At 25.9% G+C, this 17,400-nt stretch overlaps 1 protein-coding gene across 2 annotated transcripts in view; it reads left to right on the forward strand.

Moving 5' to 3' along the window:
• The window catches only part of LOC117178991, a 292,457-nt gene that overhangs the window by 58,924 nt on the left and 216,133 nt on the right, over positions 1-17,400 (forward strand). For both annotated transcript variants that reach the window (XM_033370592.1, XM_033370593.1), the window contains exons 7-8: positions 4,971-5,655; positions 11,665-11,764. In XM_033370592.1, coding sequence (XP_033226483.1) covers positions 4,971-5,655; positions 11,665-11,764 — 785 coding nt within the window. The remainder of the gene's footprint in view (positions 1-4,970; positions 5,656-11,664; positions 11,765-17,400) is intronic.

Below are 17,400 nucleotides of genomic sequence, written 5' to 3' on the forward strand. Positions count from 1 at the left end.
TTTTGAAAATTAAAATTCGAAAATTTTTTCTAAAGCCTCCAGGGGACTTCGTTTTCGAACGAAAAAATTTTATGTGCCCTTATTGCATCCGGACCCACAATTATAACCGTTTAAAGTCGAAGATTTTTGATAAACATTTTTAATTGATCAACTATAAATATGAATTTAATGATGATTTTTAAATTTAAATTGCACTCTAAAATTTTTAAAATAAATAATAATCGATAGTAAAAAACGATTCGGCATCAGTTCACAATTTTAGCATTTCCAGATTTTAACGTTAAAAATTAAACTGTTTCAATTGGAAAGTCTTAAGCAAATGTAAACGCCCTATTGAAACTTTATAAACTATTTTTAATTTAAAAATAACTTTTAAATAATATATTTATGATTAAAGGCTTTTATTAAATTTCAGTCTAAAATATTCTATTTTTAAACCACGTAATTTAAAATTTTTCAATTAAAAAAAAGAACAGTTATTTAATATTTAGAAATATCTGACTGTAAATTCAAAATCAGTAAAGATAACTAAAATACTCAAATCGGAACAAAAAAAAACTAAACTTTGAAAATTATAATTTTAATTGTTCTATTTAAAAAATAATAATAATTTTTAAGTCAGCTTCTGAAATTTTGATGTAAAAATAGCAATTAAACACCTATTGTTCTTGGAAAAATTGAGTAAGTTGAAGAAATATTTAGAAGTTTTGAAAAAATTCAAAATTAATAAAAAATTTGAAATGATTTCAAATAATTTAAACGAAGTATCTACGTGTATCGATAAAGCCCGGCTATTCTTACCAAAATTTCGGTGCAAATATTCCACGGCTTAATTTGAAACCAATATAAATTTTGGCAGATTTCGAACATGAAATCTAGAAGCTTTTTAATAATAACACTTTTCAAGATTTCTAGAAAAATTGAAAATGATTTTTTTTTTAATTATTTGAAATTTGAATAATTTCAAAAGATATTTAGAATTTCTGAAAAATTTTAATAATACTTTTTAATTTAAAAAAATTCGAAACAACATTTATATGTTTCAAGATCTTGAAATAGAAATTCGAAGCATTTTAAGGATTTTTAAGCTATTTAAAATAAAAATAATTTAATATAATTTAAACAGAGATTTTTCAATCTTTTCCAAATTTACAGTTGGAACAAGAATTTATGAAGAATAATAACTGGGAATTTGAAATTTTAACAAATTCCGAGCCAATACAGACAATTTTCGAAAAGGAACAAAATTTTGAAGTGGAACAGGAAATTTTTCCGAAGAATTATAATTCTGAGTTGAAGCAGAAAATTTTCAAATTTTAATCAATTCTGAATTGAAACTGGTATTTATCCAAAAGAATTGTAATTTTTCTTGTAACAGGGAATGTTAAAATTTAAATAAATTCCGAGCTGGAACAGAGAATTTTTTATTTTTATGTTCGAGAAAAATTAAAATTATGAATTGGAACAGGGAATTTTACAAAAATTCGAATTCTTTTTGGAAACGGAAAATTTTCGAAAAGTATTTAATTCTGGATTTTAACAAGGAATTTTCAATTCTTAACCAATTCTGAGTTGGAACTGGAATTTATCCAGGAGAATAACAATTCTCAATGGAAAATTGAATTTTTTCAACGAAATTATTGTTCAGTTTTAAAACGAGGTATTTTTGAAAAAAAAATTATGAATTGGAACAGGGAATTTTTCCAAAAAGTTCTAATTATTACCATTATTTTAAATGGAAAATTTTCGAAAAGAATTAAATTTCTGGATTTAAACAGGAAATTTGTTGAAAAGAATTAAAATTCCGCATTTAAATAGGGAATTTTCAATTTTTAACCAACGCGGAGCTGGAATTAGAATTTAAAATTGCTTAAAATGGTATCATTTTGAATGTTTTTAAATTCAGTGATTGATTCTTCAATTTAGAGCATTTCAAATTATAACGTGGATTCATATTTTTGGAACTGAATCTTTGAGTTCTGCAATTGATAAAAGTTAAAAATTTGTAATTTGGCAATTTAACTACATTTAATTAAAAATTGTGCAGCTGAAAAGTGTTAGTAGCATACATATTAAACGTGAAAATTATTGAGCATTTGAATACAAAATTGTTGAATGAAACAAATTTCAAACTTTAATTTTCGAAGTTAAAAATTCAAGAGTTTCAATTTGAGTGCCTTTATTTTCAGTTCAGTGCTTATTACTTCGAGTAGAATAATTAGATTTAGTGTTTGATTTTTTTAGTTTCATTGAGCGTGAAAAATGTTTGCGAATCGGGAATAAAACGGGAAAGGACCGGGAACTTTTTGCTTTGACAAAAACGGCCACCCTGAATTAGCTATTTGTATTCAATCGTATTTTTTGTTAAATTTTGTACGTTTCATTACGAAAAAGTGCATGTTTAAACAAATTTAAGTTGTAGAAAGGATGTATTTTCTATTTTTTAAAAATATTTTTATTAACACCTGCTTTGACTGTCGAAATTACTTCTTCTACTACTATACATATTTTATAAATATTTGTTTTATTTATTTTCTTATATGATCGTGCATTTTGTGAGACCGGGAAATGACAGTGAATTTATTTTTTGACCTGGAATTTTACAAATTAAAAAAAATCTGTTCAAGTTTGATTTTAACTGTTTTTTAAATAATCAGTTGAATTTTTTTTCAATTATGATATTCAGTTTACAATGCGTAATTCGAAAATCTCTCACAAATTTTACATTTTGGATTTTAATTTTCAAGTGTACATTTTTCATATAAAGAATTTCAAAATGCAGTTTTAAAGACTTCATTAATTAAAAATTAGTAGCGTTCGAAATCGAGAAATTTGGATAAAAACCTTTTTAGTTGATAAATGTGAATATAAAATATGATTTTTAAAATTGAACTGTGGATTAAGGATTAATAATTGATTTTACAACCAGATTTGGAATCAGTTCAAAATTTAAGGATTCCCAGATTTTAACGTTAGAAATTAAACTTTTTGAATTCGAAAGTCTTAGTAGTTAAACAAATGTAAACGCCCCATTGAAACTTTATAAACTATTTTCAGTTTTAAAATAACTTCAAAATTATATATTCATAATTAAAGGCTTTTTTAAAATATTGTTTTAGTCGAAAGTTTGAAATTATTTAATTAAGAAAAATAAAATTTAGAATATTATAATATAATATAATATTATGATATTTAGAAATATTGATTGCTTATGTAAAATCAGTAATTATAAATAAAAAATTCAGAATTAAAAAAAAAGTTTTAACATTTAAATTTTAATTCTTCTATTTGCAACAATTTAGTTTGCGAGTAAAATTGTTGAATTGCGGTTTATAATAAATATTGAACACCTATAATTCCTAAAAAAAAATCGAGTAAGTTGAGTTATTTAGAAGGTCTGATTAAAAGATTTAAAATTAATTACAAATTTGAAATGGTTTCAAGTAACGTAATTTCAGTGGAATAGCCCACGACTTAATTTAAGACAAAGTATAGATTTTTGCAGAATTCAAGCAAAAAATTTAGAAGCTTTTAAAGGCTAGTGTAAGGCCTTAAAACAATAAAACAATACTTTCTGAAGGTTCTTAGAAAAATTGAAAAGGATTTTTTTATTTTTAAAAATTATTTTTAAGAAAATATTGTAAAATATTTCCAAAATTGTTAAAAATTAATCTAAAATACTTTAAGGAAATATTTTTTATTTTGCAGGACTTAAAAAAATTATAATTTTATTGTTTAAAATGAAAGTAATTTAACTTTTAATTTAAGAAGTATTTCGTTTATAACAAAAATGTAATTGTTTAATTTTTCTAGCTTAAAGAGCTTAAAATTATTTGCAGATCAGTTTTTATTACTTCAAATGGGAAAACTTTTAGCTTTAGAATTCCAATTTTTTAATTTTATTGATAATTATTTTATTATTCAAATAAGACAAATTCAAGGACACAACTCCTTTTTATCCACGTGAATGGCACAATGGGTATTATGCACCCCACGTGTTCAAACATGGACCGCGCAGCCGGTAATGAATATCTTTGCCCAAAAAAATTATGTAATGTACCTTAAGATATGTTTTTTAAAATGGAATTGGTTTTACAGTAATTAGTTTAATTTAAGTTAGTTGTAAAAAATGTTGAAAAAACGACAAAAAGTGAGGTTTTTTTACTTAAAAATTCATAACGCCCGTAATTTATAATATTTTTACCTAAAAATGTAGGGTTGTGCTCTTGAGATACTAGACTTTAAGAAGAAAATTACTGCATTATTGATGCTTCCAAAAAAAGTATTTATTTTGCAAAATGAAAACTCGATTTTGTGGTCAACTAAAACGCAATATTTTGTCCATGTTCAGATCAATTTATTTTTGATTGAATACAAAAAAATAGTTAATAATAAATAAAAAAAACACTTGTTCACGAAGCAAGCGTCCCCGTAAATTTTAGGCCATCTACAAGTGTAAGGCACTATGAAATAATAAAAAAAATTATTTCTCTTCAGATGATAAACTTACGTAAAAAATAGAGCGAAAGTCACTAATATCAATTGTACAAATGTTGGTTGAAAATCATTTTTTTGCTAACTGACGGCACAACGGGTATTCAATACCCCACAGTTTTACAAGGTCTACTTGGAGTGGATATCCAACGTATGCTGACGTTTGCCACTCTATAATAACCCACTTTACCTCTAGTTAGTTATGTCAATTACGGGTAAAAGTCGACACATGCTCCATTTTCTCGAATTTAGTGCGGTTAATTTGAGCTTAAAAATTTGTTGGGGTATAATTTACCCGTAGTGCCAGTTCAGGATTTTATTAAATATTTTTAGTTGATGGTTTGAAAAAATGCGAATTGTATACCCGAAAAAGCTCGACATAACTGGAAAACCCCTGGAATTGTCAGGACCTTTTTTTCCACAATTTAAGTAGATCCCCTGAATACGATGTTAAATTTGTAATTGCTTTATTTCAGGTACGACATTCCTAGTCCCCATCCAAACGGCGACGTGAGTCGCTCGATCGCCACACCGACAAGTTCAAGTTCCGAGCGAACTTTCGGCAGCAATCCGGGAACGTCGAGCAGTTCAATTTACTGTTTCCTTTGCGGTTTGCACAGCGATCTCACTCTCGCGCGAGTATTGTACGGACATCCGCAAGGTCGCAATGCTCCCTTTTTCCCGGAGCTTTTGCGTCACCAGTCGCCGACAAATGCTGAACAACTTCGCGAAGACGGCTCGGCACTTGTCTGCACCTTTTGCTATCACTCGCTTCTGTCGCAGTGGCGCCGATACGAGTCTCTGACGGGTGGTCAGCAAGTCAACGCCCCGGACAGGCAATACAACACGCATGACTATTGTTGCTACGTGTGTGGCATCACCACCTATAGAAAGCGAGTGAGAGCTCTTCCGGTGAAGGACTTCCCTTTTCTGAGGTACCATCGACAGCCGGAAAAAAGTTTGCTGCTCGAGAATGGCGACTTTGCGGTGGTTTGCTTGGACTGTTATGAGACACTGAGGACACAGAGTCTCGAGTATGAGAGATGGGGTCTGCCGGTTGAGAAGAGGGAATATAATTGGATTGTTCAACCTCCACCACCTGAAGATAGTCCGGAAGCTGCGATCGCGAGACTGCCCTCGGGGGAACGTTCGGAGAAAGTGGTGAGTCGATTTTTCATTTTTTAATAGAAAAAGAAGAGAAAATATGACAGTGAAATTATTTTTGAACAACAAATTTCAAAATTAAAGAAATTTTAATGGGATTAAAATCCTATTTATTATCAAATCACAATTTTAAAAATAAACATTTGTAATAATAATCACCAATGTCTCGGCACTCATACAGCACCCTTATCAAGGCAAAGTAGAATAAAAAATGAAACATTCGGTTTTGTTGCTGTTCCTGCCTGCTCGAATTATCGAAACATTGGTGATTATTTTTTACAAATGTTTTTTTTTATTATGTTTTGATAATAATAAAAATAAAAAAGACGAAAGAAATAAAATGGAGGAGGAATTTTTATTTTTGTCAACAAAATAAATTTTTTTTGTTTTCTTCTTTAGGAAAAAATTGTCATCTTTTTTTCAAATTTCAATAGGAGCATTTTATGGTGGTTGTCCAAATTTGGTTGTTGGGTTCTTGGTTTTATTTTCCAGGAGTTCTGCACATGAAAAAATTTCATATATGACATAATGCAAATTAAAATTACCTTCTTATCTTTGATATTTTTGGAGAAATTATTTACAATATCAGGGTGGCTAACCACCCGGGAAAATCGGGAAAAAGTCGGGAGATAAATCTTACACCGGGAGATATCCCGTATTTCATAATTCGCGCATTTCGTAATTCTAGAAAATTTCCAACTAGAAATTATATGATTTTTGAAGTGTTTAGAATAATTAAACTTCAAAGGTTCACAATATTTTCCACAGGTGAAAATAACAGTGACTTTTGATTTGATAGAATCACATCTTGCAGTAAAAAAAATGTATCGAGTCATTTTAAATGTGATTTGATGCAACATGTTATGATACTTATTGATAATATATTTAAAAATGTTTATAATTTTAATTTAAAATTGTAGTTTTAAATGTGCAATTCTAAAATAATTTAATCTTTGAGAGCTTGAAACTACAGTTCTTTCTTAAATTAATTATTAGATTAATTTTTGGATGTTTCGAATTTTAAATTTCACAATATTCAAATTCAAATATTCAAAATTTAAAGATCATTTCGCTATTAAATATTTCAAAATTTTGTGTTAAAATCCTTGAATATCTGTCTTGATGTTAATCATTTTAGATGTAAATATAAAGCAATTTTTCAATGAAAAACTTATTGTACAATTTCAACAAATAAAGTCACATCATAGCAATATTCTTTTGTATTATTCATCTTAATTTTTAATTTTCAATGTAAGATTTTAAAATTCTCTAATTTTTATTTGAAGATTTAAAAAAATAAATCATTTCAATTTGAGGTTAAAATAAAAAAGATGAAACTTAAACTATCTGAAATTGATGAGTAAATGGATAATTTCAGTAATTTTATGTGTTTACAATTTCAGAATTCTGAATTTTCATGATGAACGCTATATTTTTAATTTTTTTTCTTTATAGGTTATAATTTTGCAATTGAAATTGAATTGGCAGAATTGTGAAAAATACTATTACCAATTTACAAATTATTAATTATTAAGCGAATTAAATTTACTTCAAATAATTGACATTTTAAAGGATATATGTATAAACAAGTTTTAATATCACAATTTTTGGTGATTACAATTTTTTCAGTTTTAAATGAAGTTTGGGTTTTAGTTTTCAATATTCAATTGTCAAATATTACTCACTTTGAATTTAAAATTATTCAAATTTAAAAGTTTTCAGTTTTTAATTATTTAATTTTGAACGCTTTTAATTCTAAAGAATACAGTTTTAGTTCCTTTGAATTTTAAGCGACTTAATTTCCAACATTCAAGTCTTAAAATATTTAATTTTTAACGTTTTGATATTGTCCTATTTTCAAAATTTTTATTTAAAATCACGCTAGTTTCGTGATTCTCCAAACAAAATTAAAATTGCTTAATTTTCAGAGCTTTAACTTGGAAATGATAACATTCATCTCCTTTTTCTAATTAAATTATCGAAAATAATTCATCTATATTTTGTTTAATTACAGGCGCTGGCAATTCAAAATGAGAAATTATTAAGTATTGTTAAAAAAATGGTAAACATTATATTAAATAATCGGTTTATTAATTAATTGTCAAATTTGCATATTTTCATATTATTAAATACAAAATTCAGAGACATGAACTATGTATTTTCCTTTATTAGATACAAAACATTTCCTTATCGCTCTTATTAAATGATTTAAATCCAATCAATTTCTTGCAAATAGTTTTGATGTTATTTATCGACTTCCGAAATTGATAGTGTATATGAAAAAAACGTTGGTTTCGCAAATAGTGTTGATTTTTTTCTAAACCGGGAAAAATCGCGAATATTTACCGGGAGACGAAAATTTAAAAAATAGTGGCCACCCTGAATATTAATATTTGATCTAATTTGGTAACTTTTACCATTATGGTATAATTTAGTTTACAGTGTGTAGATAATAATTCTAAAATATTTTACTTCAAAAATGTTCCATTTTAGATCTGTATTTTTAAGCGTAAATGTTTGATTAAAATAATTTTAAAATGCAGTTTTCAAAGTCTTAAACAATTAAACATTAAAAGCATTCTAAATTGAAGTTTTTTGATAAAAAAATGGCCTTAGTTGAACAATTGTAATTATTAATTAATTAATGAGTCTTAAAGTGAGATAGTTTGGAAATCTGTTTTTTACTGCTAAATATTTTTAATAATTTTTTGCATAAAATTATTCCTGATAAAATAGATTACTTTTTAAGCTTAAATATACATTTTTAAATAGACCCTAAACTCATGATTTGTTCCAATCTTCTGGGTTCGCTTATGAATATTTTAATAGTTCTTTTAATTGAGTTCTAAATAATTTACCTGAATTTCTTAAACGAATTCTTTTGATTTAAATCAAAAACAAAAAAAAAAGAATGGATTTTAATATTAGCAGTTTTAGAAATGTATTTATTTTTGGATTATAATTTGGATTATAATTGATTTTCATGATGATTCTGAAACCGTTCAAAATTAAAGAATTTACTTGAATCGCCTACTAAAACGGATTGATTTTCAACCAAGTAATTGCATTTTCAATCAAAAAGTTTCAAGTAAATAGTAACATCCTGAACTAAAATAGAAGATCAGTTTTCTACCAAAAAATATGAATTTTTAACCAAAACATTTCATTTCATACCAAAAAAGAATTTTTAAAATATAAATTAAATAAATTCAAAGTAAATATTTCAAACATTGAATGTGATGTTAGTTCTCAATTTGTTTAACTAAATGGTTAAGTTTTTAAACTAAAAAGATCAATTTTGAACCAAAATTGGAATAGTTACATTTTCAATTAAAAGAATTATTTTTCCATTAAAAAATATGAATTTTCTACAAAACAGTCAAGTTTTGTATCAAATAGTCGCATTTTCTACCAAATTGTTAAATTTTCAACAAAATAGTTCCATTCTTAGCTACAAAAATTTTTTTTAAACAATAACAAAAAGAAGGCAAATTTTCAAATAAAAATTATGAATCTTCTATTAATAAAAAAAGAACTTTTAAGAAAGCATTTTAATTTTCAACCAAGGAGTGCAATTTTTTATCTAAAAAGGTAAATATTTAATGAAAAATTTAATGGTTCATATTTCAACAAAAAAGTATTTTAATTGAAAATTAACAACAGTTCGTTTTATCCAACAAAGACGTCTTTCAACAAAACAGTTATATTTTTAACACACCAAATTTATTTTCGATCAAAAAAGTCGAATTTTCATCAAAATACATAATATTTCAACTAGTCAAATATTTAAAAGACTTAAATCTTATAACAATTGATTAATTTTCTACATAATAATTAAATGTTTAACCCGAGGATTTGAATTTTTTAGAAAAAAGTTCATTTTTAACCAGAAATGGAATAGTACAATTTTCAGCCAAGAAGTTTAATTTTCAACAAAATAAAATAAACATTTTAATCAAATAATTCAATTTTTAACCAAAAAGATGAATTTTCAACTAAAATTATGAATCTTCAACTGGAATTGTTAAAGTTTCAGTTAAAAAAAATCAATTTTCAACGTCACGAAGAAATATTTTTTAGATAATTGTCAATTTTTTTAACCAAAGAGATGCCTTTTAAACTAAAATTATGAATTTTCAATCAGAAACAGTAAGGTTTAACAAAGAAGTTTGACTTTCAATGGAGTAATTACATTTTCAACAAAGCTATTCTATTTGGAATTTATTGATACCGGGAAAAACTGGGAAACGACAGTGAATTAATTTTTTTACCGGAAATTTTTGCAATTCTGTAGAAAAGAAAAATCGGTCCAAGTTCGATTGCAACAGTTAAAAAAAAATTAGTTGAATTATTATCTTCTTTAATTATGAGATTATTGAGTTTATATTGGGTAATTTGAAAACCTTTTGACCAAACAAATTTTCCATTAAAAATTTTTATTTTTAAGCGTAAACTATTAGTTTGAAGAATTTTTAAATGCAGTCTTGGAAGACTTAAACAATTGAAAATTAAGAGCGTTTGAAATTGAACACTTTTCATGACAAAAATTGTTACCTGATCAACTGTAAATATAAATTAATTAATTATTCTAAAAATTGAACTGTATTTGAAGTATCACAAAATAAACAATAATTGAGTTGTTAAGATGATTCTAAATCCGTTCAAAATTTAAGAATTTACAGAGTTCTACGTTAAAAATTAAACTGGTTCAATTCAGAAGCCGTAGTCATAAAAAAATGTAAATAATTTGAAACTGAATTGTTTGAAATATATAGCCTTGAATCGTTACAATTTAAAGGAGCTTTTAAACTTTGAATGGAACGATTTTAATTGTTATATTTAACAAATGATTAATTTGTGAGTGAAATTGTAGAATTTTTATGTATAAATAACAATTGAACACTTATTATTTGTAGAACAATTCGATCAATTTTTAGAGATATTTAGAGGTTTTGAAAAGGTACAACATTAATTTAAAACTTGAAATGATTTCAAATTATTTAAAAGAAGTGTTTGTTCCGAAACAAATTCGGCTTTTCATACCGAAATCCCGGTGCTAATAGCTATAGCCTATTTTAAAACAAAATGTGGATTTTTGCAGATTTTGAACAGGAAATTTATAATCTTTTTAAGAATTGTGAAAGGCTTCAAAAGATTTAAAAAATTTTTTAAGATTGCTAAGAAAATTGAAAATGATTTATTTTAAAAAATTATTTGAATTTCGAATCAATTTAAAATATGGTTAGAAGTGATGAAAAAATTTTAATAATAGTTTTTAATTTGAAAAGACGTGTAGGTTTAAAAAAATGTAATCGTTCAAGTTTCAATGTTCCTAGCTTAAAATTGGTTAAATTACTATAATTTAAAAAAATGTAATTCATTGATTGATTTTTTAATTTGGAGCATTGAAAATGATAATATGGTTTTATATTTTTGGAACTGAATCTGAATCTTTGAATTCTACAATTTACAAAAGTTAAAAATGCTAATATTTACAGTATAAATGTATTTAATTTCAAATTTTTTAATTGAAAACTGTTAGTACTTTCCATTTTATAAGTGTAAGTTGTTGAGCATTTTAGCACAACATTTTTGAAGTAAAAACTTTTAAACTTCAATTTTAAAAGCTTAAAATTTAAGATTTCCATCTTGAGTGCCTTATTTTTTTCATTTATTTAAATAGAAAAATAATTGTTAGCTTTAGAGTTCAAATTGTTTAATTTAATGGGCCGTAAAAAATAAATCGTAAAAAATATGAAGATGTATCTGAATATAGAAACTGAATCTTTTGTTGTTTTCAATTTTCGCCTTTGAAAAGAAAAAAATTATTTCTTGTTCTATAGAGAAGTATTCTATAACAGTTACGATCAAATACACAAAATGGAAATGTTGTCAAAAAGTAAAAATGATTTATTTTCCATCTAAAGAATTGTTTTCGATTAAAAAAAATGTTTAGTTTTTAGAAAAAATGATAAATTCCTGAACAAAATGAAATCTATTTTTCAGGTTCCATCAACATTAACTGTGAAACCAGTGAGGAAAAACTGTTCACCGAAGGTCCCGGATAAGAAGATGCCGCCCGTCAAAGTTCCAGAAAAAGATCAAGGTAAGTCGCGAGATTTAGTAATAGAACAAAATAAAAAGTTAAATTTTTTAAAAATTTAGTTTAAATTTAAAATTAAACATTTTTAAACGCATTAAATTTAAATACAAATTTTGAAAATTTTTCAAGTTTTATTATTTGGTTTTCAATAGAAGAAAAACACCAGATATGATCAGAACCGTATGCTCATACTGTAACCAGACGTCTGGTATATCACGACATCCCCTGATTTTCTGATTTTTTGTGCCATGTTTTGATTTTTCATGTTTGAAAAAGAAAATTCGCTATTTTTATATTGCTTAACATACGTGAAAAAACGTTCGAATTGTCAAAAAATTGGAAGTTCTAAAAAGTATAAAAAATAATTAGCATATTGTACAGAAACAGTATTCAATCGATTAATTAAAATATTGACCTCGAAAAAGTTATTTGTATAATTAATCAACTTAGGGAATGAACATACAAGTTTATTATTTTGTTAAAAATTCAACAATTTCATTAAAAACAAAATTCGCCTTTAGGGTTAAATATGCAGCTATTTGGTTGAACGTTAACTTCTTTGTTGAAAATTCAAAGGTTTTGGAAAAAATCATCTTTCTTGGCATGAAAATTTCAGATTTTGGATGACATTTTTTTTTGTTTATTGCGTTTCAAAATTCCTCTTCTTTTTCGGACTAAACTGTTTATGGTTTCAAATTAAAATTATGTTTAGTCTAAATAAAAGTTATTACAGTTTCAGTTGATAATACAACACATTGTTAAAAGTGAGGCTACTTTGTTAGAAATTAATTTTTTTCTTGTTGATTCATTTATCTTAATCCAAAAAACGTCCTTTTTTTAAATTGAAATATTTTGATGAAAATCAATTTTTAATTAGCTCAAAATTAATTTTTTACTAAACATTTGACTTCCATTTTTGATTAAAAATTTATATTTTTGTTTGAAAATTAATATCTTCGTTCAAAAATTGAATTTTGTTAATTGAAAATTTGTTGTTCTTTTTTTTTTTGGTTAAAAATTACTTTTTTCACTGAAAAGCATTTTCTTGAAAATTTGTCCTTTTTCTCAGAAAATTATTCTTTATTGTTGAAAATTCATCTTTTTGTTAAAAAATTGCACTATTTGGTTCAGAATTGATTTAAAAAAATTGAAGATTCATCATTATGGTTGAAAGTTCGTGAATTTGGTTAAAAATTAATTTCTTTGGTAAAATATTTACCTATTTTGTTGAAAATTCGTTTATTTATTTTTTTTTTAATTAAAATTTTGTAATGAAAATAAAGCAATTTCAATTTTGGTTGAAAATTCATTGAATCTTCATCCAATTTAAAATTTTTGAAATGTCTTCTTTTTAGTTGAAAATTCATCTTATTAGTCGAAATTCCAACTAGTTAGTACGAAATTAATTTTTTTTCGAAGATTCGTTATTATTCTTGAAAATGTATGTCTTGTTCAAGATTCATGTATGAAAAATTAATTTCTTTGGATAAAATTTAACTATTTGGTTGAACCATTGTTGTTGTTTTTATGTTATAAAAATTTTTTTTCAAACTGAAACCATAACTATTCCCTTTTTTGTTGAAAATTGATCTTTTAGTTGAAAATTGATATTTTTAAATTGAACATTCGTCTTTTTGGTAAAAATTTAATCTTTATGATTAAAAATTCGTCTTTTTGGTCAAGAATCGAACTATTTAGTTTAAATCATTTTTATATGGAAAGATTATCATTATGGTTGAAAATTCGTGTATTTTCTTGACAATTAATTTCATTGGGTAAATTTTTTACCATTTTATTGAAATTTAGTCTTTTTTTGTTTTCATACTTAAGTTATTTAATTGAAAAAATAACCTTTTTATTTCGTTTTTGGTTGAAATTTTATTTCAGTTGGAAATTCGTGATTTTTTATAGAAAATCAATATTTATTGTTGAAAACTCATATTTTTGGTCGAAAACTCAACTATTTGGTTAAAAATTAATTAATTTGTTTCTGTATTACTGAACTACTATTTTCTTGAAATTTCATCGATTTTGTTCAAAATTCAGTTTTTTAATTGAAAATATAACTATTTGCTATAAAAAAATGACGTTTGTTATAGCAAATTAATTTTTATTGTTTAAAATTCATTTCTTTGTTGAAAAATGTAACTATATTGTTGATTTGGGGGGGGGGGGGCATTTTTCTGGTTAATAGCAAATTGATTCGGGAAAATTAGGGAATTTAGAAAATAGTTTCTTGTACAAAACCTGTTTTAAAAACAACGCGTCTTAATTTAAGTTGTATCAGGGCTGGGGGAAATTAATCTTGGGTTTAAAAACTCGTTAGTAGTCGAAGTTCCGTACCAATGAAGCTTTTCAACAGAAAGAGACAGATTTTTTTCATCTATATATCCAAGTTTTTACATTCATAATCCTTATCTCCATATTCTTGGTACAGATATCAAGAGAATTTGTAATCAGACTATGATTAAGACCAAATAGCGAGAAGACTCAAAGGGAAAAATCTCAAGCTTCCTTCTTACAGGTCATGAATTCACTAAGCGGATCTTTAATTCCGGTCGTTTATGAAGCTCTATTATTGCCTTTGTTCCTATCGAGGGAACAGAAATTTGATGAGCCCGAAAACAAGAAAACGTGCGGAAGTAGGACTAAAACGGAAATATTGAAAGAAAGAGTGATGGAGAGAAAGGGAATGGGAGAGGTTTCACTCGAACGCAAACCTCTTGGATGGTTCTCGACTATCACTATCCTTTTGTCAGTCGGATTTTTAAGAGCTCCACTCACGGCTCATCCTTTCATCCTCTTTTTCTTCCTCTGCTCTTGTTCTCTCGCAATTTTGCGTCTTTGTCAGAAGAAATATATATATATATATATATATATATGTGTGTGTGTATGTGTGTGTGTTTGTGTGTGTACCCAACATCCCTTCAACGTTTGATATTTCACCATTGAATCAACCTAAAAGGGATCTTCGTTTCTCTTTGAATATTAAACTGGGGGACGGAAGTTGACTCTCAGAGGAATTTCTCGATGTGTAATCTTTGCATTTTCAGAAGACAACTGTCCTTTAACATGGCAGAATTCCGCTTGAAATCTTGTTTGTTATCTTTACTTTTTCTCGAGTTCTTTTGAACCTTATTCTTCCAAGAGATTGGAAAAATATTCGACTATATTCTTTGGATTTAATCGAGGAGCGAATAAGAAGAGGATCGAATTTAGTAGATTATGGAGGATATCGCTAAGTTCTATTTGATGGAAAAACTTGGATGTGTTTCTGGGAGGTACACGATCTTGTCTTTCCGTACGACTTGGTCGGTGGAACGCTTTAATTTAAAAAGTACGAGAAGTATGCGTCAGATAAAACTTGAGGAGATAAGTTCAGTCTTATAATGGAAGCTGAGTTCGAAATGAGGTCGGATAGAGCCGAGAAAAGGAGATATTTGTTCCTGAAAGTTCGTGGTGAAGATTTCAACGATTGTCATACTCGTTTTCATAAAATTATTTTTGAAGAGGCAGAAGAAATGCGATTACATTTTCAAGACGTTTGAGTAAAAAACAAAGAAATTTAAAAGTGCTGGCTTGAAAAAGATTTTAGTCTCATTTCAGGTTGGACAAAGTTCAAGGAATACCTGGAAACCAGGGAAAAGTTAAGGAATTTTATTGGTAAGGAAAAAACGGGGATTTTGAAGAAAAAAAATCCTGCTATAGTCAGCGAATTGCTATAAGCTGCATTTTAAATATCTGTCAAGAATAATAAATTTTGAATTATAATGTTAAAGTTAAAAATTCTATGTTAAAAAGGTTACAAAATTACGATTCTGGTCACTGAATGTTAATGGTCAGAGAAAGTGAAAAATTAGGGAATTTTAAAAATAAAATTTTGCAGGCCACCCTGATATAATATTCTTATTAGTAATTTATTTGCCTTGTATTTTTATTTCTGCATTTTTTAGTTGTTGTATCTTTATGACGATTATATTTTTAGTTCACAATTTTATTATCTGGTTAAAAGTTCAACAATTTTGTAAAAAGCTATGATTTTTTGCTGCAAATTCAACTGAAATTTTTCTTGGTGCAAAATTTGTCCCTTAAGTTTAAACAATTCATCTCTTTCTGTAGAAATTCCATTTTTCATGGATAAAAATCCTACAGTTTAATTGAAAAAATTCCAAAAAATTGTTTAAAATCCTTGTTGTTTCGCTTAATGATTCAACTATTTTATTGAGAATGCGTATTTTTGGTTGAATTCAATTGTTTTTTGTTTAAAAATACAATCTTTTTTTTTGTTGAAATATTGACTATTGCCTTATTCGTTGAAAATTGAATTACTCGGTTAAAGCTTGAAAAACTTGGTTAAATCCTATTTTTTGTTGAGGATACTTAATTTTAATTGAAAAATTCATTTCTTTGGTTGAAAGCTGAAATATTTTATTAAAAATTGATCATTTCAATTGAAAATTCAAATTTGTCTTTTTTGTTTGTTACAAATGATTATTTTTTTAAACTGAAAATATAACTTCCATTTTTGTCGAAATTTTATTTTCTTTAGTGGAAGATTCGTCTTTTTGGTAGAAAAAAATCTTGGTGTCAAATTTTCGCCTATATTTTTTAATACAATTATTTCGTTGTAAATTAACTTGTTTTGTAGACAATTAATTTTTTCGGGTTGAAAATTTCACTGGTGTAGAAAATTCGTCTTTCAGCGTGAAAGTTCAATAATTAAGATGAACTTCTGCTTTATTTTTGGACTAAACAATTTGAATTTCTGGAAAATTTGTCAGTTTGGTTGAAAATTCGTCATTTTAGTTGAAAATTCATCTTTTGAGTTTAAAATGTTTTCTCTTTTGCTTGAAAATTGAACTATTTTGTTGAATATGCAACTGTTTTGAGTTTAATTTTAATACTTTTTGTTAAAAATTCAATCATTCGATTGAAAATTCCGCTTTTTAATTTGAAATTTCATTTATTTGGTTGAAAATTCATCTTTATAGGTTGAAAGTTCAACTGTTTGGGTTATAATTAAACTAATTTGTTGAAAAGTTATTTATTTAGTTGAAAATTCAAGTATTTTGTTTGAATCATCTTTTTTTTCAAAATGCAACTATTTGAATTTTTGATTAATAACGATCAATTTTCAACAAAATGGTTAAACTTTCAAACAAAGAGATGAATTTTCTAATAAAAAGGTGAATCTTTCACTGGAATAGTATTTTCAATAAAAACATGATTAATTTTGAACTAAAGAGATAAGTTTTCTACTAAAATTATGAATCTTTAACAACAACATTTTTAACGAAGTGGTTCAACCTTTAACCACGCAGTTTAATTGTAAAAAAAAGATGAATTCTCAACAAAAAATATTATAGTTGATATTTTAACCAAGAAAAGATTTTTATTTCGAATAAAAAACAGTTGAATTCAACCATAAAGGATGAAATTCCAACTAATCAGTAGCATTTTTATCCAAAAAGATTAGTTTTCTATCAAAAATTGTATTTTCAACCAAATAGTTACATCTTAAACAAAAAAAATTAATTTTGTACAAAAAATTGAATTCTCAACAAAATATATAAATTTTTAACCAAATATTTGAATTTTCAACCATGAAGATTAAGTTTCTATACCAAATAACAAAATAC

The sequence above is a fragment of the Belonocnema kinseyi genome, chromosome 8 (genome assembly GCF_010883055.1).
Source record: "Belonocnema kinseyi isolate 2016_QV_RU_SX_M_011 chromosome 8, B_treatae_v1, whole genome shotgun sequence".
Classification (NCBI taxonomy): domain Eukaryota; kingdom Metazoa; phylum Arthropoda; class Insecta; order Hymenoptera; family Cynipidae; genus Belonocnema; species Belonocnema kinseyi.